The 25,423-nt window shown below is 47.3% G+C and overlaps 1 protein-coding gene across 4 annotated transcripts in view; it reads right to left on the reverse strand.

The window, feature by feature from the left end:
• Window positions 1-25,423, reverse strand: part of MAP7D1 (MAP7 domain containing 1) — a 67,414-nt gene that overhangs the window by 3,077 nt on the left and 38,914 nt on the right. The window contains exons 4-16 of one of the 4 annotated variants that reach the window (XM_088140242.1): window positions 24,138-24,301; window positions 23,432-23,546; window positions 18,898-19,008; window positions 12,680-12,802; window positions 11,124-11,266; window positions 9,181-9,302; window positions 8,171-8,427; window positions 7,028-7,214; window positions 5,621-5,759; window positions 2,633-2,737; window positions 1,187-1,240; window positions 739-802; window positions 424-532 (exon numbers count right to left, since the gene is read on the reverse strand). In XM_088140242.1, coding sequence (XP_087996368.1) covers window positions 424-532; window positions 739-802; window positions 1,187-1,240; window positions 2,633-2,737; window positions 5,621-5,759; window positions 7,028-7,214; window positions 8,171-8,427; window positions 9,181-9,302; window positions 11,124-11,266; window positions 12,680-12,802; window positions 18,898-19,008; window positions 23,432-23,546; window positions 24,138-24,301 — 1,693 coding nt within the window. Of the gene's footprint in view, window positions 1-423; window positions 533-738; window positions 803-1,186; window positions 1,241-2,632; window positions 2,738-5,620; window positions 5,760-7,027; window positions 7,215-8,170; window positions 8,428-9,180; window positions 9,303-11,123; window positions 11,270-12,679; window positions 12,803-18,897; window positions 19,009-23,431; window positions 23,547-24,137; window positions 24,302-25,423 lie in introns of all 4 variants that reach the window. The other 3 variants (XM_088140241.1, XM_088140246.1, XM_088140243.1) reach the window with 3 other exon arrangements.

Consider the following 25,423-nt stretch of genomic DNA (forward strand, 5'->3'; position numbering starts at 1 on the left):
TCTCAACCTTGGCAACTTTAAGATGTGTGGGCCTCAACTCCCAGAATTGCCAGTGTGCTGGCTTGGGAATTCTGGGAGTTGTAGTCCACACATCTTAAAGGTGCCAAGGTTGAGAAACATGGCTTGAGACCAATGGCCCAACCAATGGGAGGAGCTAGAGAATTTGGCTGATTGAGAAAAGCTGAGCAGGGTTGGATCTGGTTAGTATTTGGATGGGAGAACATCAGGAAATACCATGGCATTCCAGAAAAGAAAGTCGTAACAACCCCCTTCCTTATGGTTGACAAGAAAACCACATGGACCTATGAAGCTCCACTTGAGGGAGACGTTGCCTTTCCACAGCAATAACGAAGGGGGCTCTGGAAAAGTGTCTGCCATGGAGACTGTAATTTTTATGAGCTGCCCTTCCAACTCTGTATATACCTGTGCTGCATGGCCTCCGGGCCCAGCCCTTTGTGACTGGCCAGACTTGAGGGTTGCATCTCGGGCAGTTCTTCTTCCTTGGGAAGACTTCCAGGGTATTTCTTGCCATCTGGAAATGGAAGAAAATCTTCTGTTAAGAACACTAGAGACCACAGACTCCAAGGACAACACCGCCCCCCCAAAAAAGCTGGAGCTCCCAATGGATCCAAGGTAACTATAAAGCAGAGTTCATGTAAAAATCAGAAAAACAGGGGCTGAGGAGATGAATCAGACCTCATCATGAGTGTATTCAAGGATGTGGGGAGGGATTCTCACCTGGACTCATTCCACCCTCTTGCTTCCCTTCCTTGCCATTCACCATCTTCTTGTCCTCTTTCTTCTGCAAAAAAGGAGGAGGACATATATTAAGGGAGAAGGGAGAGGCCTTCCACCAGCACGTTGGGAGAACGTCTGACCATGCTTGCTATCTTCTCTTGGGAGGAAGGAGACGGCCCGCTCTTTCTGGGCATCTGCAAAGGCCTCTGAGATGCAGGGTGCCAGAGACCCAAGGCAACCCTATCCTAAGATGGGCACAGCAGTCAGCAGAAGAGAAGCTGCCTTGTGTAAGGGCTGTGCAGAAATGCTTAAGAGCGCTGGCTGAGTTGTGCTCCTGCTCATTCAAAAGAAGGGCTGCTCTTTGCAATCTCTTCTGCAGGTATCTAAGGCCAGAAACAGCAGCTCACGGTCCTCTCCTCTGATGGAAGAGATCAGGAAAACTAATCACCTTTGCATCAGCTCCGTCTGCTTTTCGCGTCCGTTTCATGATCTCTTCCAGGCGCTGCAGAGAGAAAAAGGTTGTCAGAACACATCCCTATTTGAAAGCAACAACTTGGCTGCCTCGCCAGCCACAGCAGGAGGGGTGAGTCTGATCTATAAACAGTGAGATGATTTGGGTAAGTTGGCATGTCGGATGTTTTGTTATGGGGTGGGGGTGCCGGACGATCCTGTACATTTCTCTCTTTTCAAATCCGAAGGGTTTGCGCAAGGAAAGTTTGGTGGAGATCTCTTTCAAGCCTTCAGGTGCTGGGACCTGAACAGGAACTAGATCCCCTTGCTCAAGTGTTATCCCATTATTAAACTCCTCTTTGCAGCATGAGCAGAATCGCATGAATCAGCAGGAGTCATCGTTTCTCCAACATCAAATTTCTGCAACTTTATGCCCTCTAGTAGACAGTTCCCACATCTGAAAAGCAGCGGTAGTCTACACCAGTGTTTCTCAACCTTGGCAACCTGAAGATGTGTGGACTTCAGCTCCCAGAATTCCCCAGCCAGCATGGCTGGCTGGGGAATTCTGGGAGTTGAAGTCCACACACTTTCAAGTTGCCAAGGTTGAGAAACACTAAGCCTACACAATGAACTTAAACATTAAGAGGCAGAGGATTCTGGGTTCTAACTGATATCAAGGCAAAAGACTTTGGGGAAAAGCACAGCCGCTGAAAAACCTATACACCTGAAACACAATTAGTTATTAATAGCTAGGTAATATGATTTTGGTGTCAGAACAGGGATTGCGTTGAACTGGAGTTTCACGAAGGCCCCTCGCTTATGCGACGGGTGGTTGAAAGGTACAAGGCTGTGCTGGTGGATAAAAAGAAATGACTTGGAGCAAAATGAAGCCCCCAGATGCAATGAAGACGTTCCTTGAAGATTTGTCATGCTTTTATTCTCTCCCGATACGTCAGGGAGAAACGTCAGTGGGGAGACACAGAGCCTGTTTCAGGTACGGCTGCAGTTGGTCTTCAAAAACAAATCACCGAAGAAGACTCTTTGGTATCCTGAGGTAAATAAGTTAGCACCCGTTGACGGATTCTGTCAAGGTGGCTTTACAATAAAGTGGAATTAGCTCATCTGGTTGTGTTTCCTGTCTGGTCGACCTGGTGAGGCTGGCATCAGTCTTGCAAGTCTGCAAGTACAAACCTCCTGTTCTCTCCTTTACAGCCCGAGAAACTAGGGACAGTCTCTTCTGAGCCTTTTGCCCTACCCATTATGCAGTTTTGGGCTATGCTATCTCTTATCTGACTGTTCCCTAGGCAGCATCTCTTCCCCCCATCTCCCAAGGACTTTCCCACATACCATTACACCCCCTCCCCATCTGGCAGATGCCTCTGCCTCCTACTCAGCCATGCAGCCATCGTGCTGCACTGTCCCTCCAGCCGCAGGACGCACTGACCTTCTTCCGCTCCAGCCGCTCTTGTTCTTCCCTCTGGAAATGTTTTTCCCGTTCTACCCGCTGACGCTCAGCCTCCTCCCGGGCCCGAGCCTCAGCTTCCTCCTTCTGTAAGCAAAAAGAGGAGAGGTGATCACCCACTGTGCAAAGGAACCCCCCCACACACCTCCAGCTGCTGCAGAAGGAGCAGGAGAGCAAGCGAGGAAGGTGGGACTTTCCAGGTCAGACCCCACAGGGATGAGACAGAAAAGGCAGCTACTCTTGCCAGCCTGTTTGGGAAATTCACGGATCCATTCCTGAAAAGGCGTAGGAAGTTCTTTTTGTATAAGCAAAATATCAGCACTTCTCAGCTGTACAGGTAGTCCTTGTTTAGCGACTGCCTCGTTTAGCAACTGTCTGCAGTTATGACAGTGATGAAAAAGTAACTTTGTGACCAACCCTCATTTATGACCTTCGCAGCTCTTTAAACAAATGAAAGCTGAAGTAAGATCGTAAGCACCATCACAGTTTCACTTAACAACTGCTTTGCTTAACGACCAAGTTGCTGATCCCAACTGTGGTCACTAAATGAGGACAACCTGAATCTCTCTAGCTGGTTCCTACAGCTTGTTACTGCTACACATTTGCAGGACAGCCATGTTAGTCTATGGTAGCCAAAAATCTAAAGGAATCCGGTAGTACCTTTTCTGGCTAACAAGAAGGCAGCTCCCAAAAGCCTTCTGAAAAAAGATGTTTGTGGGAAAAGATGCCACCAAATCAACTGAATTTGGGATATAGGTTACAGGTGTTTTTTTTTAAATACATGTTTACTTATTGTGTAATGTTCTCTTTTTCTTTGTGTATGGTAAATTGCTCATTTTTATTTTTTGTATGTCTGTTTGAAAATCAATTAAATATATATATAGAGAGAGTAGATAGATAGAGAGATGATAGATGATACAGTAGATAGCTAGATAGCTAGATATATAGATAGTCTCGTGCTGAATCCAGCCTGACCATTCCTGCATTTTGCCAAGCTTGGGAACCTTTTCAGGTGCTGTGATACCACATGAGGGTGGAGGCCCTAACAAATAGTCTTTATTTGCTGTTATTAGATATATATTCTGCCTTTTCCCGATGAGATTGAGGCCGTTTATCCCATTCTTTCTCCTCCAATCACAACAACAAATCTCTGAGGTAGGCTGGGCTCACAGAGAAGGGCCTCCCCCAAAGTATCCACTGAGCAACTTTGGCTGTAGGTGGACTTGAACCTGGCTCTTCCCGCTCCTGCTTCTACCCCTTGATCACAACTGGGTGGCAACTCTTCCTTTTAAAAATCCAAATGGTGAAAACGAGGCCACCAATTCTCATCTGATCTCAGTGAGAAAGCTGACCTGACCCTGGATTTCAGCTGTCTTGTCTGAAATCTCATGGGGTCTCATGCAAGAACTGCCAAAATGGGGGGATGATATGAGATTTAATCAATTTTTAAAAAGGCAGTTTGGGGCAGCCTGGCTATAGAGGACCACTGAGATGACCTTGGAGAAGGTGTGCAAAGTGTGCAAGCTTAGCAAAACATGAATTAAACCCAGGGAAGAAGATGGGTTGGAGACTGGGGATTGCAGAGAGGAATGAATGTACTTATGGATATGGGTGCCTGGTTTTTCTTGATTTTTTTTATATTGTTTTTATTGCTCATGTTTTTATTATTGTTGTTAGCCACCCAGAGTTTTGTGCCACCACATGGGCAGCCACATAAATCTTTTAAATAAATAAATGTTAGAAAGAAAATTGATGTCAGCCCTTTGAGACTCCATAAGAAATACAAGTAGTCCTCGACTTATGACCACAATTGGGACCGGAACTTCTGTCACTAAGTGTTGCGGCATTTATTTATTTATTTATTTATTTATTTATTTATTTATTTATTTAATTTCCCTCTGCCCATTTCCCCCCAATGGGGGACTCTGGGTGGCTCACACAAAGCATTAAAACAGTAAATATATATAAATACATAAAACATAAAAAAATTATACAAAACATTACCAAAAAAGGAGAAAGTCCAAGATGATGGATCTATGGCTGAAGACAGCAGACCTCTATGGGGCTAGCCATCCCCATGCTTGATGTATTCTCTCCCCACCCCAGGCCAAGTGGCAGAACCAGGTCTTCAAAGCCGTCTGGAAGGCTGGGAGTGAGGAGGCCAATCTCACCTCCGGGGGCAGAATATTCCAAAGAGCGGGGGCTACAGCCAAGAAGTCCTGCCTTCTGGACCCCGCTAATCAGAGTTCTTTTACCGAGGGGGTCCGAAGCATGCCCCCTCTGTGTGATTGGGTGGGATGGGTTGAAGTCATGTGGAAGAGGTGGTCCCTTAGGTAATCTGGTCCCATGCCATGTAAGTGAGTTACGCCCAATTTTACAACCTTTTTGCCATGGTTGTTAAGCAAACCACATGGTTGTTAAACGAATCTGGCTTCCCCCATTGACTTTTCTTGTCAGAAGCTCCCAAATGGTGATCACATGATCCTGGGACGCTGCAACTGTCATAAATACATGCCAGTTGCCAAGTGCCTGGCTTTTGATCACATGACCACGGAGATGCTGTGACACTCGTAAATGTGAGGACTGGTTGTAAGTTATTTTTTTCAGCACCGTTTTAACTTTGAACGGTCATTAAACTAATGGTCATAAGTCGAGGACTACCTGTATTGGAACTCGACTTTATTGACTAGGCTATTATAAAAGATTCTGGAAAGCATGACAGCGTTTCCCCTTCCCTCTCTCTTATACCAAAGAGAGTCAAGACAAGATCACTTTGAGTTTCTTTCTAACATCTTTTCTTCCTGGACTTAGTTCACGTTGTGCTAAAGGTCTCCACGTAACTTCTCCAAGGTCATCTCGGTGGTCCTCTACAGCTGCCAACCACTGGTCCAGAGAGAGGGTCACTACTGAGCCTGCAGCAGCTGCGGCCCCCTTCCCACCTCCACCCTTGCCCCCCAGCTCACAACGCACCTGCTTCTGCAGCCGCTCTTGTTCCTCCTGCTCTGCCCGGGCCCGTTCCTGAGCCTCTTGCTCCTCCAACCTGGCCAGCTCAACCTGCTGCTGTAGGCGGTCTCTGGCTTCTTGCTGGGTCCGCTCCTCCGCGAGGTGCCTGCCAGATGCCAAGAGTCAGTGTCTCAGCTCAAGCCGCAAAGAAGAAGACACAACGGAAGGCGGCTGCTAAGTGCATCCTAGCTTGCTCTGGAAACAATCTGCCTGAGTTGCGGAAGCTTAGCTCTGGTTATGCCAAGAGAAAATAAAACCCTGCACGCGCTCCACGTCACCCTCTCGTTTCAACTTTCTAGGTCCAGTTATTATAATAACTTTGCTTCAACCACCCAGGAAAAAGCATTAGATGGTAGTAAAAAGATAACTCAAGTTATAGCTCTTGCCGGCCACCTCATGTTCACCTAGATTTTGCAGCCCAATGAGGGCAACCTTAATTCTAGGACAGAGGGGCAAAAAGCACGACCCAACAGCTGCCTGCGAGCCACCTGCTCCCCTTGAGCAGCCCGTGAACGGCCAGCATTTTCTGCCTGTCTCTTTTGTGTTTTGGGGACCGGGAAGATGGAAGGGGTGAACTGAGTGCTTTTACCCTGAAAGCGAAAAACAGCACCCCCAAATTAGGCTCTCTTGGGTGCCCCAGGGCTTTGCAAGGGCTAGGCACCCACTGGGCCCCTTTGCCTTCCCAAACCTCCCAAATGACCCAGAAGGTTTGACCCCACCCACCCCAGCAAAGTCCTGACATTGCCGCCTCTGCGTCTTGCAACCCCTGAGGGGCAAAATGCTTTTTTAAGAAAATAGAACGGCCTTTGATTGTAAGAAAACGATGCCCGTGGAAAGGGGATCACAGGTCTCTGTGCCACTTGGCTGCGTACCATTAACCAGGATCAAAATTCTCTGCCTAGGGATCCAAAGGATTCTGGGCCTTCATTCAGCTCCAGCGCTACCAGCTTCCCCCACCTGCTGCCTTCCAGATGCATTGGACTAGAGCCCCTATTATCCCCAGAAGCATGGCCAGGCAGTAGAAGCAAATGGCTGGGGCCCCCGAGGCATCTGTGGCCCCCTAGAAGATCTTCAATGAGTCCCAAAATCCCACTCTAAAAACGGCTACCTTTTTATTTTTAAATGGGGGAAAGGAAGAACTATGAAATACCTGGGGAGGAACCCCATTAAAAAGATTTAACTAATTGTAATTGAACTGAAATTTAACTGCAATGAAATCAAACGTCTTTTCTGTCCAGGCCTCACCCATTACTTTTCCTAACACCACCCCTGGCTGGTCACTTGAAGGTTAATTGTGCCCAACGCTCCAGAAAAAAACAGCGTCCTCCTCCATGAGGTCTAGAAACCTTGCTTCAGCTGCATTGGAGAACTCACCGCTCCCGCTCCTCTCGCTCCTTCCGTTCCTGCTCTTCCCGCTCCCGCTGCTCCCGCGCTTGCCGCCGTTTCTCAGCCAGCAGTCGCGCAGCCTCCTCTCGGTCCGTGGTGCCGGCCATCGGTTTGCCTGGCGTTGGGGGAGGAGGTGCGGGCATCGGGCTGGTAGCGCCAGAGGGGGCAGCGGCATCTGCCGAAAGTCAAGCACATGGTTAGGCCACCCCCCCAAGAAGCAGAGCCCGCCTGCCTGCCTGCCAGCATCTCCGCCCAGGCACCACGTTCATAAGGGAGGGGAAGACGTAGCTTGGCTTGATTGTAGAGACGGCTCTCGGATGGTTAAAGGGAGCCCAGAGACTGCTTGCTGGGTGGCTTTGGATAGTCACTGTGGTTGCATTCACACAGTGCTCTTAAGCTGAGGCTCAGTTAACCTGTTGCTAAACTAGCCAAGGGGGTGCGTTGACATAATAGGCAAAGCCAAAATAAACCTAGCCAAGGTTAACACTGTCCGAGCGAGACAGGTTGCGCAAAGGCACCTGAGCGTCACCTTAGCTGGTTTAGGAGGCTGTACAGATGCACTCCATCTCTCAGCCTACCTTGCAGGGTGGGTACCATAAGGTCGTCCCTGTAAAGCAGGCCAGGTTAGGAAACAGACACTGCAAGGACTCTTAGAACTCTATCATTGCAGGAATAACAGAATCTTGAAATCCTGCCAGTTTCCTTGTCCTCTGTTATACCCTGCAAAATCAAGGGGCCATTATCTGGAGGGTCTTCCTTACACTTCCATTTTTCCCCAGGGCTGAGATTCCATTCACTGCCTCTTTCGCGCTCCTTCGCTATCTCTGCCTCCTTCTCCGTGTAAAGTTGGAGGTTTCCATCCCTGCCTTGAGCAACCAGCGGAAAGGCAGAATGTAACAACCTCTGGAATCATTCCTGTTTTAGGATTTGCAGTATCCTAGTTTAGCCTTCTAGCCCCCTCTGACTATAAATTTAAAAAATTGAAATGTTAATCGTTCTTCAATGTCCTGCTGTTCCCCTGTGTTTACTTGACTGCACTGGACAGTAATTTGCTTGCTGTTGGGTCTCTGGCCGCCACCCAGTGTTAACTAATGCCAATTACAGCCCAACTCTTCCATCCCCAAGGCCCACCTGCTGCTGCTTCACTGCTCCCCATTGTCTTCAAGCTCTCATCCGGGGCTGGGGAAGCTGCCCCACGTTCCTTCTGCTCGTTCTTGCGCTCACGGGCCTTGGGTTGGCCCTCAGGCTCCCTGCGAGGCCGCCCCTTGGGCGAGGACTGGGCACTGCGAGCCAGGCCCGGCCGATGCGAAGAGCCGGGACCCGGGCTTGGCGAGGCTGGGTGCTGTTTGGCAACGGCTGGTGAGGCTGGCCTGGGCTTGGGGCCTGGGCTGCCAATGCAAGCAGAGAGGAGACGGCATGAGAGACAAGGTGGGGGAAAGAGCCTTGCTAGCCACCCAGTTCTGGAAGCCTTTCCTGGAGCAGAGGTGGACAAAACAACTCTCCAATGATATGATTTCCAGGGAGAGCTCATAGCTAGCATCATCGCACCGGCAACGATGTGCTGCAAAAAAATCCAAAGTCTTGTGGAAACTTGCAATTGTCCATTTCAGCCCTCCCCAACCAGATGTGTTGAATTCCACACTCAGGCAGTGCAAGGCTTCCAGCTTGACTCCCAAAAAGTGCTTCAGAACATGGAGACGTGTGTGCATCTAAAGCTTGTCTGCAATCCTAGGAAAAGATGCAGCTGCTTTAAAGGGCTGCAGGCCGATGCTGCTTTGGCACCCCTAGATGCACCACGGCATCTGTTCTGAATTCTTTCCAAAAATTCAGAATTTGCAAGGTAACTGTGACTTCTAAGACTTCTGCAACAGATTGTACAAAATAGAATGATCACCCTAATAGGGCTGGTTATGAGGTTAGGAAAAAAGCATTATTGCCAATAGAAGTATTCCCGGGGGTGGGGAACGTCAAGAAAACTAGGACAGCAGCTTTAACCATGTAGTCATGGCCCCCGTCTTGAATTTTGAGACACACTTCCCCACAGCCAGCCATGATTGCAAAGCTGGTTTCCCAAAGTCCACCTGGCCAGTGCTAAATTAATTGTACGCCAAGCATCTCGTCAAGATCCTGGGACCTCTTACCTGCCTTCGGGTCCGTGCAGCTGACGCACCTGGCCAGAAGGCATAGAGTGGCGTTTGCGGAGGGCTAAGGCGGTCTTCTCCTGGGTGTTTTCCCGATCCTTGTCTTTCTTCTCTTTCTTTTTCTGATGGTGGGAACAGGAGAAGAAAGAAGCATGAAGCAGAATCCATTTTGATGGTGGAGAAGCAGTTCTCCAGAGCTCTGGGCCAAATTAATTCAGCAGTACCATCATCTTTAAAGCAGGGAATTGTTGAAGACAGTGCTTCTCAACCTTGGCAACTTGAAGATGGGTGGACTTCAATTCCCAGAATTCCCCAGCCAGCCATGCTGGCTGGGGAATTCTGGGAGTTGAAGTCTACCCATCTTCAAGTTGCCAAGGTTGAGAAACATTGGTTGAAGAGCAAATTCTTGGGACCACTTTGTTAGAAAGGGCAAGGCTTTTTAGACCACCTTGGGCATTACTACTGCACCAAATGCTGATATGTGACTGGAGCCGCCCCAAGGAATTCCATCCCAGTTTTGCACCTTGTAAATTCCTCCCCCTAACAGGAACCTCTGGAGAAATGACCCCGCAACAGCAGAATTTTGAGCTGGAATGGCTGAAGGCAAGGAATTCTGGGATTTGCAGTCCCAGCACATCTGCAGGTCCCTCCTTTCATCTGCAGCAGGGAAGTAGTTGGGTGCACTCCTGGCAAGAACTTCGGCCCTTGACTGGTGGAGTTCCCAAAGGCAATTTTTGTGAAAAGGAGGCTCCTGATGTTACTCAGAATGGTCCTTCTTTATTTTCTCACCTTCCCACCTTTCTTCTGTCATGCAACTAGGGGAAGATGCATTGGAAAGCCTGTAGCAAAGGTGCCCAAGAGTGGCCTGGCGTGCAGACAATCTCAGAAACCAGGATTTCCAGAGAGAGGGCTAAGCTGGAAAAACTTGGACTTGAACACTTGTTAAATTGAATCCGTAGAAATAATACTGAGCTATCCAGATGTTCCAAGTTAGATGCCCAGAACACTCCCCGCTGGACACCAACCCATTGCAATCCTGCTGAAATCTATCAAGATGGCCACTCCTTGTGCCCAGTAAAGATGGAAAATGGTGATACAACAGGTTTATAGACTCAAGAAGGTGATGGAAGTGAAGCCTGGTGGCTCATACAAATTTGGCTTTAGGTCTCCGCCCATGGGTTCCCCAGATCCCAAATCACAGGACTGCACATTTCTTCTTGAATGCTCTCTGCTCGGCTGCAGTTCAGCCCAGCTTCAAAACTTGGGACAACCTTTGTGTGTGTGTCTGTCTATCCAGTTGCTTAGCAACTGAAAGCTATTTGGTTTTCATCTATACCTCCAGGCAACAGCAGAAGCATGTTTGAACATGTAAAGCTGGGATGTAGCATCTGGCTGATCGGTGTCTCTCTCCCACCCCCATACTGCAGGTCTGGAGCACAGACATTCCGCCTAAGAGGGCAGGGCTCAGGTTTAATTTAGGAAGAAAACTATCTATCGTTGGGCTGAGAGCCCCAGGAATGAAGAGAACCCTGGAAAACAGCCACTGAGAAGATGATTTTCATTTCCCATCAGATGAAACGTCTCTGGCAATTTCTCCAAATTGCTGGCCTCCCAAGGTATTGGAATATAATTCTCCTCATCCCAACAGGCAGATTGAAAATGAAAGGAAATGTAGACCCACACAATTTGTTTGGGAAAGCTGAGCTACTGCAATGCTCAAGACCATCAGGAGCACCTTGCAATCCCATCCACTAGCCTCCGTTGCTTCTAACAGGAGAGAGGAAACTTTGGGGGAATATGGATGTGAATCTAAAGCAGTGTTTCTCAAATGCAGCAACTTTAAGAATTCCGGGAGTTGAAGCCCACATATCTTAAAGTTGCCGCGTTTGAGAAACACTGATTTAAAAGGCTGGGATGGTGAAAAACATTTCATAGCAACTTACAGGAGAGGACTGAGGCTTACACCGGGGTGTTACATCGGGGCTGCTGGTTGCTGGCCGCCGTCGCTCCGCACAACGATGGTGTAAACGTTGGTTTTTGCAGGGGCTTACAGGGCTGGCAGAAGCTGAGCGGGGGCACACGGGTACTGCTGGGGGTCAATGAAAAGAGAAGGACTGATTCTTTTTGGTAGTCTAACAATACAAGAGGTTCAGTCTGGGAATAAAATTCAAGTCCTGGCTCTACACAAAAGGTGGCCTGCCATAATGTTGTGCTTTCTATTTCTGTTGGAGCTCTAATACCCAGAATTCCCCCAGTATATGAGCTAGGCATTCTGGGAATTGTTGCCCTAGTACCCTGGAACGCAACAAGGTTTATACAATGATTATATCATTCTTGCAATGTGCTATGTTGGGGTTCCTCAAATCCCACGCTGATCAGCCTTTCCAACCTGTTGTCCTTGTATTTGACATCAACCCCTTTCATTCCCAGCCAGTTCTTGGCTGTGCTTGATGGGGATGAAGGGCATTGGAGTTTAGCATCTTGGAAAGACAGGCCATGGATAAAGATATAGCAGTAGACCAAAAAAAAAAAAAAATGTTAAACAACAGATTCTCATGTAATTTGGATTTCATTTCTCCCTTCCTATAAAGGTATTTTGAAAACTGGTTTATGACCAACTTGTGAACCAGAGGAACATTTCCATTGGGACAACTCTGGATCTTTTTCTGTTTTCCAAAAAACTGCTATGCTCTTGAGTGGTATAATTGCACTAAATAGTTGTGACTAAATAATTGGTCACAAAAAAATAAGAGACATTTTGCTGATCTCTGGACTGTTGTTTTCTTGCAACATTATCTCCTCTTTTTTTAGGCCAATTCTCACTCTTTCTTTCGGGAAGGACTAAATTCCATAAGCAAGCAAAACTTACAAATTGATGAAAATATAAAAATGGTACCCATTCTTTCAGGCTAATGAACGTGTCCACAGAACAAACTTCACCGGGTTGTGGAAACAATCCATTTTCTTTTTTTGCCCAATATGCCAACCTAACCCAAAGGCCTGCATTCACACAAGAAACTCAACCAGAAAAATAAACCAAGATAAAATATAATCAAGTTTAGCAAACAGGATGAATGCAAGTGCTAGGTTTGTTATGAACCGGGTTAAGCTTTGTAGGACTGCAGCCATCAAGCTAAAAATAATGAAAGAGTTCCTGTTTATGGTTAAAAAGACTCTTCATAAAAGTGGGAGTGACGTATTGGAGGGTGAAATTTGGGGAAAGCTGCATAAGAGCAGGAAACAAAGGCTAGTTAACCTTTGTGTTAACCATGGTTTATTCAACCAGCCAAACATGATATGCTAAACCATAAACCCTGGTTCATAAATGCAATGGCTGAGTTCACAGAATGCAAGCTACGACCAGTGAATCAACTTCAGGAGGCAACGGCAGTGTTTGCCTGGTGCAATTGCACACGCGTCATTTTTTTGGCATCATCGTGGTTTGCTGCAGATGTTGGTGGAACCATCCTGCCCTCCCCCGGGTAGCATTTTCGCTCACCCTGTTCCTTGCCGTTGCCGGCCAGGGTCACAGCACTCCTGCTACGTGCCAAGAAGGAAAGCGTGGGTGTCATCAGCCGGTCGACGATGCTACTCTCCCAAGGACTAAGTTGAAGACTACGGTCTGGGGGAGAAAAGACAGAAAGGAAACGCCTGGTTAGTCCAAGCTTTACTAGTCTCAGCTTCATCCTGGACCAACCTTCCAGCTCCTGGAGCTGCAAAGCACTTCTTGGATTTCTGGTCTGCAGGGGTGTGCAAACAAGGCTAACTTTCAGAGTCCCATTTTCTGCAAAACTTGTAGCTCAGGTGCCAAGATGGGACTCCTGTTTGCCAAACTAGGTGCGGAAGGCAGGGCTGATGCCAAGAAACCAGGGTTTAGGATGCTTGGAGAAGAAAAGAAGCTGTGTCCTGGGCTTGACCAGGGCCAGGCCACACTGATTATTCATTTCTACCTGATGCACTCCCCTTTCCTCCTGGAGCTGAAGAGAACCTGCCTAGAACTCTCTCTGGCACTTTTTCTTCATAACGGCAACCCTGTGGGGTAGGTTGTGCTGAAAGGGAGGGAGTGGCCCAAAGTCAAGGAAGGGCTGGCCACGGCTGAGGGTGGGCCTCAGCCCAAGTGTGCCTGGCCCTTGCCCAACTCCCTGACCACTCTCCCACACTCGATCCGCTTTCCTGCAGGCTAATCTCAGTTCCGTAATCCTTCTGCAAGAGATGATTTCAGAACTCTGGCACAAGTTACGCCACCTGGCCTGCAGCTGTCTTGGATGGGCGCGAAAAAAAGAAAAGACATTATCAGGGAGAGAGAGGGTGTCCCCACTCATTCTGGGTCCTAGACCCATCTGCTTACATCTCCCAACAGATTATTCCTGATGGAATACAGTAGAAAAAGGGTTACACATCCTGACTGGGGCTGTTCAATCCATGCAATCCTATTTTAAGGGGATGCCAGGATTTTCCCATCTCCTTCCTTTTGTTCCCCACACATATTTCTAGAGCAGTGTTTCTGAGCCTTAGCAACAAGATGTGTGGACTTCAACTCCCAGAATCCTCCAGCCAGCCAGGAGAGTTGAAGTCCATGGGAGTTGAAGTCCACACATCTTAAAGTTGCTGAGGTTGAGAAACACTGCTCTAGAGCAAAAGATCAGGCAATCAAGTCTTACAGACACATATTGGTTGAAGGATTTGGGTGGGGAGCACCAGGTTCAGACCATACTTGATCCCAGAACTCATTGGCTGGTTCACACAATGTTAGTCCAAATTGCACTGGCTAATGGATGGTTCAGTGAGTTGTGGGAACCCACCTCTGGTCTCAGCATTTTGTGTGCACAAGACCATCACAATATGGATGTTGGGGAATCCAACCATCATGTTTTGTTAATCTAGGTTGTGTGCAGGGGCATCTGTGGGGGCAGAGTGTGTCAAAGAATTCAAGATGGAGGCTGCAACTGAAGCCACCATCTTGACTTTATTGACCCCTCCTCCCCATGGACACCGTTGGTTGTATTGTTACTTGACTCGGCCAAAGTATTGAAAAAGCATTATCTGGGACTCATAAATCTGAAAATAGTTGCTTGCTTCCCGTTACATTAAGTGACATATTCAGCTTCACCACACTTGTAAAGAAACCAAGATTAGCTGTTTTACCTCTTTACGCATTTAACGTGTAGCAAATTTCTCATTCTCTAATACTTTTGCTGTCCAAACGAGCTACTTTAAAGCTGTAAAGCCGCTCCAGGAGTTTAAAAGACTTTTGTAATGGTTATGGAGCAAACTACATGTTGACATTCTGGGTATGGTAGACCATTCAGCAAACAGTGTTGACACTCAGACCACCTTTGCCTGAAAAACGTTTAGCTTTGTAGATTCTGCCAGAGGAAATGAGTTGCAATAGAGACAAACGTGAACAATGGGAGGTTGAAATAGCAAATTTCATGTAGTTAATCATGGCCAGGAATAACCCACACCCTAACAGTGGGAAACCTTTCTTTTCGAGAGACACCCACCACTTGAACATTTTTCTGAACAAACTTATTTTCAGGGGCTCTGGAGAAGAGAATCAAAGGGGATTTTAGTGCGTTTTACATTACTCTTCTAAGCAGCCTGAATGCTTCTGTAAGACAAAGGTGGGGTGTATTTTACTTTATTTTAATATCTTCTATTTTATGCATCTATGGCTTTAGTTTAATATATTTCATTTTTTAAAAGTGGGGTATATTTAATAGATTTGAATAGGCGTGAACAAATGTGTCAAACCGGCTGGCATTTTCACGTGTGGCATCGCTTGTACGGTTGTTTTATTTTTTGGTTTGTTGGCATTGTTTATGCTTTAATTGGAAGCCCCCCAGAGTCAGAAATGTGAGGCGGGCAGCTACAGCCATTGAATAAATAACCAATAATGATGATAAAAATAATTTTATATTTATAGTCCTGCTTCTCTTGGCTCGGTCACTGCTCTAAGTCCCTTCTAATCCACTAATCCTTACCGTCAGCATTGTGAGATTACAGATTCATGTTTCTTCACCTAAAAAGGCCAATTCAAAAAAAAATAAGAATGTTCCTTAAGCTGAAATTTTCCTCTTGGCCTCCATCCATCCCTGCTGTCTGGATAATAATTATCCAGACGTTGCTGTCTGGATAATTTTGCCACGGGACCCCACCCAATTCCCTTCCCCTGGCCTTTTCCTTCCCCTTCCAATCTTGTTCAGATATTTTAATCATCACTAAGCAACATGGAAACAAAACAGCGGTGGGCAGAAATACTATCCTTAGCAGCAAAGAGACATTTGGGCAGAGAGTAATTGGAGCCGGTCGAGCTCAGCGCTGGGCGATCTTCTTGCAAGGGCCGGTGGGGTAAAATTTCCCCTTGCTGGAGAGAGAACCCACAGCGGGGTCAGGAAGCTGTTCAGGTTGAACCTCTGGGAACTGTAATGCAACACATCTGGAAGGCATCAGGGGGCGCTACCCTATTTTGCAGTGCCCGTGCGAGACACAACCATCACTGCAGGCATCAAAATAAACCTGGCTTGTTGAGATTCCACCCTGATTTGTGTTTTATATTTTGGGGAAGTTCTGTCTTACTCTTTCACAGGGCCTGCCGTGTCCCCGGCTTTAGCGTTTCGGGTGAGACCCACTGCAAAGAGTGGCTCTGAAAACACCTGGCTAGGAGGACAAGGGTCTCTGCAAAGGCCCCATAAGGCAGGGTTCCTCAACCTTGGCAACTTTAAGATGGGTGGACTTCAACTCCCAGAATTCCCCAGCCAGCGTATGCTGGCTGGGGAATTCTGGGAGTTGAAGTCCATCCGTCTTAAAGTTGCCAAGGTTGAGGAACCCTGCCATAAGGGTTCGGGAACTGAGCGGGGAATCAGAAATGGCCGATGCCCATTTCTGCCAGCTACACCCCAGCGTGACCCATTGGGCAATGCGAGGGAGAAATAACATCTGCTTGGTGAAAAGAACCGCTGGGATCTCCGAGGCAAAGCCTCTCGAGCATCCGAAACACTCACCCTCAATGCAGAAGCAATTTCCTTCCCTGCCCCCCGAAGATGCTTGATAGCAGAACTGCTGAACAGGCCAAGAGCTTGGAACCCTACGAGGCTGCTGTCCCCAAAACTAGTAAGAAAGTCAACCCTTTTAGCTTTTATCAGACTGAACCTTACGATCAAGCTTTGCTCTTCCTCCCACCCCTGGCTGAGTGCTGATTATATGGCACTCACAACGTACTTCATGTGGCTACTGTACTTAATTCATCATACAGGCCAAGGTTGGAAGCCATACTAAGTGCCCAGGGACCCCTAAGTTAGTCTGCTCCTCTTGCCCCACTCTCTATCAAATCAACCAGCTTCTGAAGTTCAGGGAGGGAGCATCGTGTTCTGCCGATCAAGCAGCAAAATGCTTCGGACTGCTTTGTATCTCTAATGGTTGTATAAAATCAACCCTCCAAGCTCAACTCCTGGGGACATGAACATGCCCACGTTGTGCTCTTGGCCACAATACAGAAATGATTTGCCACTGCCGTCCTCCAGGATTTTTTTTAAAACTTTGTAGTCTAGCCTATAGCCCTGGGCTCTCCTGGTGGTCTCACCTCCAGGTCCGTCCTGCTTAGCTTTTCAAATTCTGCCAGTGTCAGCTTGGGCTACCACCTACATTGGGCCACAGTGGTATGGAAGGCAGGTAAAGGAGAGAGCGTCCTTCCGGTTTGATCTTAGAGGGAAGTCAGATAATAAAATACTCTCTGATGTTTATTTCCTTTTTGATCAGTTGCTGAACTTCAACGCTGCAGCTAAATGTTGTTCTTTTTAAGTACTGCAGTATTCATCTGCTTGCACGGTGAGCTTTGCATTCAATTCTTTTGTTCGTTAAAAGCACTTTGAAGAGCTGGCGTAGGAAAAAAGCAGGCCACAAATATATTGCAATGAACATATTAACCAACCGACAAGGCTGGACAGCAAAACCTGGGGCTGATGACTGAGAGATGAAAAAAGAACACACCACACATTTGCTCCCTTTATGGGAAAGAGCTGAACTACTCCAATGGCTAGGAAATAAAACAGAAGTGCTCGGTACAGTGCCTGGACTGGGACAATCCCCCCACAAATCCTGCCATTGTCTTTGGTAACTTTGCACCAAGCTCTCAGCATTATCTGATGATAAAATGTGGCTGGCTGCATGTCTGTTGAGTCCTTGGTGGGAGGACAAGTGGAATATCACCGTCAACGGTGGGGAAGTAACAGCGTGGCAACAGAGTCCAGCGTTAACATTACAGAGTCAGGAATCTAGGGTTAATCCTGGTGGTGCACAACAGCCCTGCAGCATAAGCCAGCGTTCCCATTGCAAGTTAAAGATGGAACTGATATTCGTTTAGCATTTTTTCCTTGTCTACCATCTCCTGTAAAACTTTCTGGAGAGGAGACCAAAGTTCTGCTTGCACACAGAAGCCTTGTGCTTTATTACTCTGCACCCAGATTTGCACAGAGCTCTGAGCAACAGAGTGGCCACCTCTGGTCTCTGGGTGCGGTTTGGCCGGGTTCGGGCATTCTATTGGGTCAACCCTTGTTTAACTGTGGCTTGCTAAATAAGCTACAATATCGGGGTTCTGCCAGGACTCCACAGGTAGTGTGAACTAGCTACTCTGGTTGAGCAACCACCATACATGGCTTAACGTGACGCATAAGCCCAGCCTATCATGCTTTCTTCCACAAACGATGGCCAAAGGAATCACGATAGCACAGTGCGCGAGCCAGATGACAAACTCTTTGAGGGCTTCAGCTGCTCCTCGATCAAACAGCGATGCTGATCAACGAAAAGGTGCTTCAAATGAGTAAGACAATCATTCCCGATGCATCTCGAGGAACAGCATTTCCTTTCAGACAATTCCTTATTAGCATGGCAGATGAGAAGTGTTATTTCTGGCATTCCTTGCTCTGAGACATAAAAAAAGGGGTGGGGGGATTGCTTCTTCTACTCTCATATTCACTTACTGCCTAGACATCACAAATCTAGGAAGAAGAAAAGCCACACTCTTGCGGGGGGGGGGGGCATGCAATTCCATACACGAATCTGCTGCTGCAACTCCTATTGCTTATTCCACTAACATTGAATCACAAACTCTACATCAAGCGATAAACAAGGTAAACAAACAGGGAAGGAAAGCAGAAACTTGGTGTTATGAAAAGCTGCATAGACATCGATTGTTGGGCCATCATGAGGAACAAGGATGCTCTGCCCCCAAATCCCTTCAAATTCAGCTCAGCCCCATCTTCCGGCTGCTAAAATTTCAGCCTGCGTTGCAGTGTTTCTCAACCTTGGCAACTTTAAGATGGGTGGACTTCAACTCCCAGAATTCCCCAGCCAGCATAGCTGGCTGGGGAATTCTGGGAGTTGAAGTCCACCCATCTTAAAGTTGCCAAGGTTGAGAAACACTGCTGTATTGGATAGGTTCATGCTTCTCTTGGCAGTCATAAGAGCTAGGATCTTGAAACTTTTAAAAAGATCCTCCCATGGTTGAATTTAGGCTGAACCTCACATCCTGCACTTATATGTTTGTCTACAACATACCAGGAGCCCCAAATTTTATTTATTTATACTTTAAAAGTGTCTTTTCACTTTACACCTGTCACCTAGCCCAGCACCTATGGAGAGGAAGGGCTTAAAAGGGGGACCCCCCCCTCTACCCATCCCTTGCCGTGGCACAGCTGCTCGTCCCCAGGGGTCTCTTACTTCTACTGGGTGAGTTCCAGAGGGTGGCAGAAGATTTGGAGAGGCGTTTGTTGATTATAGAGTCCACATGTTTGGGGAGATTTACAGCAGAGAGAGAGCACCTGTTTGCACCTACGAGAGGGAAAAGACACACAGGTGTTAAGGGCAGTGGGGTGGGATCTGGTGGACATGCGAACATGCAGCAGCGGGGATCATGCAGCGGAGGGAGACGCAGAGGAGACCCCGGGAAAGCTATTTGGGTATCTGGTTTCCAGCTGTCTGCAGGAATATAAAAAAGAAACACAACCACCTTTTTAGGGGCTGGTTTGCAGCCTCAGCACATGCTTTGCACATGTACTGTGGCGGCGCACACTCCCACCGAGGCCTAAGTGAGCTTGGCAGAAAGCAAGTTAGCACATGTGGTGGTCCACTGGCTCTCTGCAGGCCTATTGGCAGAAGGTCTGATTTGGAGATTTTCTTTCTGCAGCCAAACAGAAGCAGGAGGTGAAGACATTATTTACAGCTCCTTCTTGTTACAAGCTGACTTCAACTCAGGCCCCGTTCAGCTGAGAGAGGCTGAGTCCCACAGAAAGCATGCAACAGATGACAGCCTTCGTAGGAGATGTTAAATACTAGCTTCCCGGGTGCACTTGCAACATATTTATACGATCATGGCCAAAAGATGAGCAAGACATAGACGCAACCACCCAGCAACCATGTCCCTCTTCAGACACAGAAGCGGTACCACAAACAGTCTGGGTTGACAACAAAGCAGCTTTTTCAGACCAACATTAGGGTGGGGTGAGTTTCAACAGGACAAAAGTGAAAGCATTTTGAGCATTCAGTCATAGGACGCAATCAGAATTTGAAACAAATCCTGGATGCCCTGTTTTTTATCCCAGGGCCACAAAAAATAAGTGGGGTGGCAGTCCATCCTAAGTGCTATCTGCCAAGCAATCTTTTGAAAAAACTGACCAAGCAGGTGATTTTTTTTTTTAAAGCACTCTTAAAATTCTCATAGTAAAGAGTGGTTGTGCTTCCCTAACATGCCTAACTAGATGGTTACACGCTTAACTAGGGTAGTCATTTGCACGACATGGTACGCCTAATTAGTTTTAAACTTGTCAGGGCTTTTTTGTGTTCTGTGAATCCAGCTTGTTTGATTGGTTTCTGGTTTAAAGTATTATACCAACCCAGGAAATGAGATAACTCTGTCACTGTTGAGTTGTAAACACAGCCAACCAAAGCATGCCTTTTAACATGCTTTTCCTTGTTCCACATAGCAATTTAAACATTAAACAATGGATAGGACAATTTTTCTGCAGGTTGGGCCGTCGGTAGCATTCTGCATGGTCTCCTTCTGTGATCTAGGATGAAAAGCAAGGGCTAGCATGGAATTCTTGTTGCCAGAAACCACATGCCCTGTTTTGTCCAAACTCAGGCAAAATCCCTGAATCCCAAACAATTTGGTCCAAGGTTGAAATACTTGAAATGGCCAGAACAAGCTCAGCCTATTTCAAAACTTGGAAAATTTGCATGCTCCTAACCAGTACTTTAAGATTGCTTTTTCATGGCATCAACCCCCACCCACTAACATGACTGGGGGCAGAGCCGGACACAGAACAGAAAGGCTGATAGATCAGTTGAGTTCTTTTCTATCGTCTTTTGAGCCTGCTGGTATTCTAACAACCAGGGTGCTTTGACCGTTCAAGAAAAAACAGGGGCGTGGGTCACTCTCTGGCCTCCCATCCTGGGCACTGCAGTCAGTCGCCCATGCCCAGGCCATCTCCACGCTCATTGCCATGGCAACCAAGCCACATCAGGGCAAACGGAGGACAGGATCAATGTAAATTTGAGGTAGGTGAAATTAATCTTTCAAATTCATTCGAGGTTCCAGGAGAGGAAAGGAAGCCCCAGGGGTTCGCAACTGGCTCCATCTTCTGAAATAAAAGTGATTATTATTATTTTTTTCTGAAGCTGCTGACTGACCAAAATTAAGATGGGAGACTTTGCTCATGCCCTGAACATTTAGATATTAATTAGTGGGAAGCAGCAAGGAAGCTCTTAGCAGCAAGGAAGACTTCCTTCCAGGATTTTTAAACATTTCTCCATCTATAGTAGTCTATAGCCATGGGGTTTCCTAGTGGTCTCCCATCCAAGTACTGACACTGCTCAGCTTCAGAGGCAAAACGAGGTTGGGCAGATGTTGCCATCAGCTAAGCCCACAGAGGAGTTGTTGGAGGGTTATTTTATGTCTCTTTACCTCTGCATAATTATTAATATATCAGTGTATTGTAAAAGTTAAAGTATTAGACTAAGATTTATGGAGAGGCACGTTCCAATCTCTACTAAAGCTCACTGAAAGACTTTGAAGCTACTTTGGGATATGTTCATATAACATATTTACCCAGGTCTGGTAAGACCAAAGACTGAAGCTGGCCAAGAATTCTGTGCACTGTAATACCAGCACATCTGGAAACATCCAGCTGGGGACAGCTGACCCAGATGTACTTCATGAGCACGGGTGCACTAAGAAATGGCAGTCCATGAATGAGATAGTATCTAGCTAAGTTTTTAATTTCCCCCATGAACTGTAAAAAGAACAGCAGATTTGGGCGAGGAGAGGCTTACCCAGGTAGCTATCAAATTCACAAGCAAATGAAAGAATTATCTTAAATGCAATCCTTTTATACAGGTCCAGTATGCCCACACTCCTATTTACTGACCATTAAGAGGAAGAGCTGCCAGTGCTGATGAAAGATTTTCAAGGATTTGTCTCTGCAGAAACAGACCAATTGCAGATAATTGTTTTGAAAATCATACATCCTATTTCTATTTTGCAATAAATAAAATCCAACCCAACTGACAGTTTTTAACAAATTCAGTTACGCCAAGTTAAGGAGAACAATTTCATCCAATGACCTGAACTCAAAAATAATTAATTCCCTGAGAATTCAGCCAAGAGAAAATGTTGTTCAACATTAGAAGAGCACTACAGATAGTCCTCATTTAGCAACTGCCTCATTTAGTGACCATTCACAGTTACGACAGTGATGAAAAAGTAACTCTGCAACCAATCCTTGCATTTACAACCTCCATAGGTCTTTAAAGCAAAGGAAAGTTGAAGGAAGATTGTAAAATCATGATATTTCACTTAGCAACTGCTTTGTTTAACGACCAAGTTGCTGGTCCCACTTGTGGTCACTAAACAAGGATGACCTGTACTGGATAAGATCAAAAGCCCATTGAGTTCACCATTCACTTCCCAACAAGATATATAGCTTCCAACTGTTCATATAATGATCAATAGACCTTCCTCACAGGGATTTTGAAAGTATATATGAAGTGCTTTCAACATCTGAAAAGTTTACTACTACTACTACTGCTACTACTATTATTAGCAGCAGCAGCAATTTCCAGTCAGTTCAGACATTTAAGGTCAAAGCAAGAGCACCACAGGTTTGTAAGTAATAACAATAGTCTGGTTGCCTACGGAGAATTATTAATCGCTACCGGTGACCAGGAAGTTGCTCTTGAATCAGTTATGTCTGTTCTTCTGTTACTTGTCTGTCTGAAGCTCTTCCAGAGCATTTCTACTTTCTCATCCTGCATTCTGCCTTGCACGTCTCTCTCTCCAACCATGAGAGCTTGTGACCTTAGAAAACACTCCACCGGGGCAGCATGATGGCTTGGGGAATTCTGGGAGTTCAAGTCCACACATCTTAAAGTTGCTGAGACTGAGAAACACTGCCTTAGGGCAGCCGCCAGAATCACCCCCTAAAACGCTTCCTGTCCCAACCCAAAGAGGAAATCCTGGCCCCATTCACAGACACATACACACGCACAGCCATGCCCACTTGGTATCATCATCCCTGCAGCGTTCGTGCAGTGGGGCACCTCCCACACTCATTCTCCACTTTCCCGCTCTCCAGTCCATTCCTGCCCAAAGTCTCCTGGGGTGGGGAGATTCCAGGGTGAATAATGTGCTCGGCTCAGCGGTGCAGGCGTGGGCAAGCCCCATCTAAGGCTCCCCTCCTCTCTACCTTGGTCCCAATGTGCCCGCATTGTGGAAACTGCCAGCAGATGAGGAGAGAGATGTGTAAGCGCAAGGAGCAGCGTGGGAACTGAAAAATACCAAGTGGTCAAAGGTCCACTGAGAATGGACAACATGCCCCAGTGAAGCTACGAAGAAAAGCCCTGTTGTCCTGCATGCAGAGAGGAGAAGGAAGGAAGGAAGGAAGGAAGGAAGGAAGGAAGGAAGGAAGGAAGGAAGGAAGGAAGGAAGGAAGGAAGGAAGGAAGGAAGGAAGGAAGGAAGGAAGGAAGGAAGGAAGGAAGGAAGGAAGGAAGGAAGGAAGGAGCTTTATAATTTCCAACTATAAACTAGGGTGCAGAGACCCCTCCTCATCCAGGTACATGCGCGTGCAAAACTGCCCAGCCGTGCAAAAGCATCAAACCCCCCAGGCCCGTTGTGCTGCCTGCTCTCAGTCGTGTTGCTGCTCCCCCCAGGAACATGTCGGCCGTGTCCCCAGGGGCCGAGCAGGGCCTCCACTCACCCTCCTTGTGAATAGGGGAGCCCTGGTGCAACGCCCCGGCCCACGACCATCGCTGCTGCCGGATCTCAGCCCAGGTTTTCTTCGTTGAGCGCTGGATGGCGGCTTCGTAGAGCTCCTGATTGCGAAGGGGGGAAAAGGGAGGTTTAGTTCTCTGTGTTTGCCTGCTGCCCCAGTCATACAATGTGGGGCAGCGTCAGGAAAGACGCAGTGGATACACTGGCAGAAACAGCGAAGCTGACCAATTTGGTCAGAGAAAAAGCAATAAAGGCTTTTTTAAAAGCCTGGAACCCTTACAGGCACTTTCTGCTGACAGAAGAAAAAAATGAATGGATGATTACAGGATTTGGGGATTAAAAACGAGATGAAGAGGTTGGGGAAAAATTTAAGATTACAGTTGCTTGACAGAAATAAGGGCAGAAGGCACAACTGCATGGCTCCCCCCGCCCCAATTTCTTTCTTGTTTCCCTATCTCTTATTTTTCTATCTCTGTTCTTGCTTTCTTTCTATCTTTGTTCTTGTATATTTTATTCCATTAAGAATTCCTAATAAAAATGGGAAAGACATAGGGGATGCAAAGAGGTGCCTCTGCATCTGTTTCTTTCGGGCCAACACAGCCTCCGAGCAAGGCAACGTTGGGGACCTGCAGCTCGTCTTGCGGACGGCAGCTCGGTTCCCCTTTGACCCCCCGGGAGACTCCCAAACCGACCTTGTTCCTCTCCAGCTTTTGACGCTGACGCTCCTCCAGGGCAGCTCGCCGCTTCTCTGCTCGCACCCGCTGCTCTTCAAGCCGCCGCCGCCTCTCTTCCAGCTGCTTTTCCCGCAACACGCGGGCCTTCTCTTCTTTCTCCAGCCACACTGCCCGCTTGGCGGCTATTGAAGGATGTTCAGAGAGAGAAGAAGACAGAGCAGGGTCTAGAGACACAGTACGCACAGCGCCTCCTGCCCTAGACGCTCACAGACTCACTCCTGGGGCATATTAGGTTAGCATGAAATGTGGGGGGCTTCATTTCTTCCAACAGTCTTTTGAGGACCAACTGGATGAAGACCACCTGGGCAAGAGCTCTGAGAGGCCTCCCAACCAGCCTTAGTTCTTAAACTTTCTTCTCTCAGGACCCCTTCCCACTTTTAAAAATTATGGAGGACCCCAAAAGAGCCTTGGTCCGTAGGGGTTATATCGATCAACATTTAAAAATTAAAATTGACGGCTGCACTGCTGCTCCTGCTTCTTGCAATGGTTTGATGGATTTTAATATTGTATTATTTTACAACCTAGGCTAGCAGATGATTCTGAGGACCCCTGAGAGGGTCTTGGGGGAGCCCCAGGGGCCCTAAGACCACACTTGGAGAAACACTGGTTTGCAGGAACCCCAGATTCAGAATAAAGACAACAGCCCCTTCCTTCACTTTAGCCCTGCAATACCAGATATTTTGAGGAAGCGGCTCCAGGGGACAGAGATTCTCTTAAACCATCAGGATGGATTATGAGGAAGGAAGGAAGGAAGGAAGGAAGGAAGGAAGGAAGGAAGGAAGGAAGGAAGGAAGGAAGGAAGGAAGGAAGGAAGGAAGGAAGGAAGGAAGGAAGGAAGGAAGGAAGGAAGGAAGGAAGGAAGGGGAAGGAAGGGAGGCAGGAAACAGGCATAGAAAGAGGAAGGAGGGAGGGAGGGAGGTAGAGTGGTGGAAATCAATGGAGCAGGGAGTGTGTTGCAGGAACTCCATCCCCAGCTTCAGGAGCGACCCCACAGCTGGTGACAGCTGGCTGAGACAGAGGGGAAAAAGCAAGAGGTGGAGGGAGGTGAGATGCTGAAGGGGCCAAGCACAAAAGAAATGGGAAGCTGCCTGGAAAAACACATTCAGGCCAAACAATTGGGGAATGAAGTGGAAAGGGACTGAGGGTGACCTGCCACTGCTGCGAGGGAAGGGGGGGGGACCGGAGGGAGGCTGCTGGAGCAGAGAAGACCACCCTGCAGAACACAAGGCTGCCGACCAGCAGTT

Source organism: Python bivittatus, unplaced genomic scaffold (assembly GCF_059951505.1).
Source record: "Python bivittatus isolate LINGU-HERP-01145 unplaced genomic scaffold, Pbiv_v1 ctg000260_np1212, whole genome shotgun sequence".
NCBI lineage: Eukaryota > Metazoa > Chordata > Lepidosauria > Squamata > Pythonidae > Python > Python bivittatus.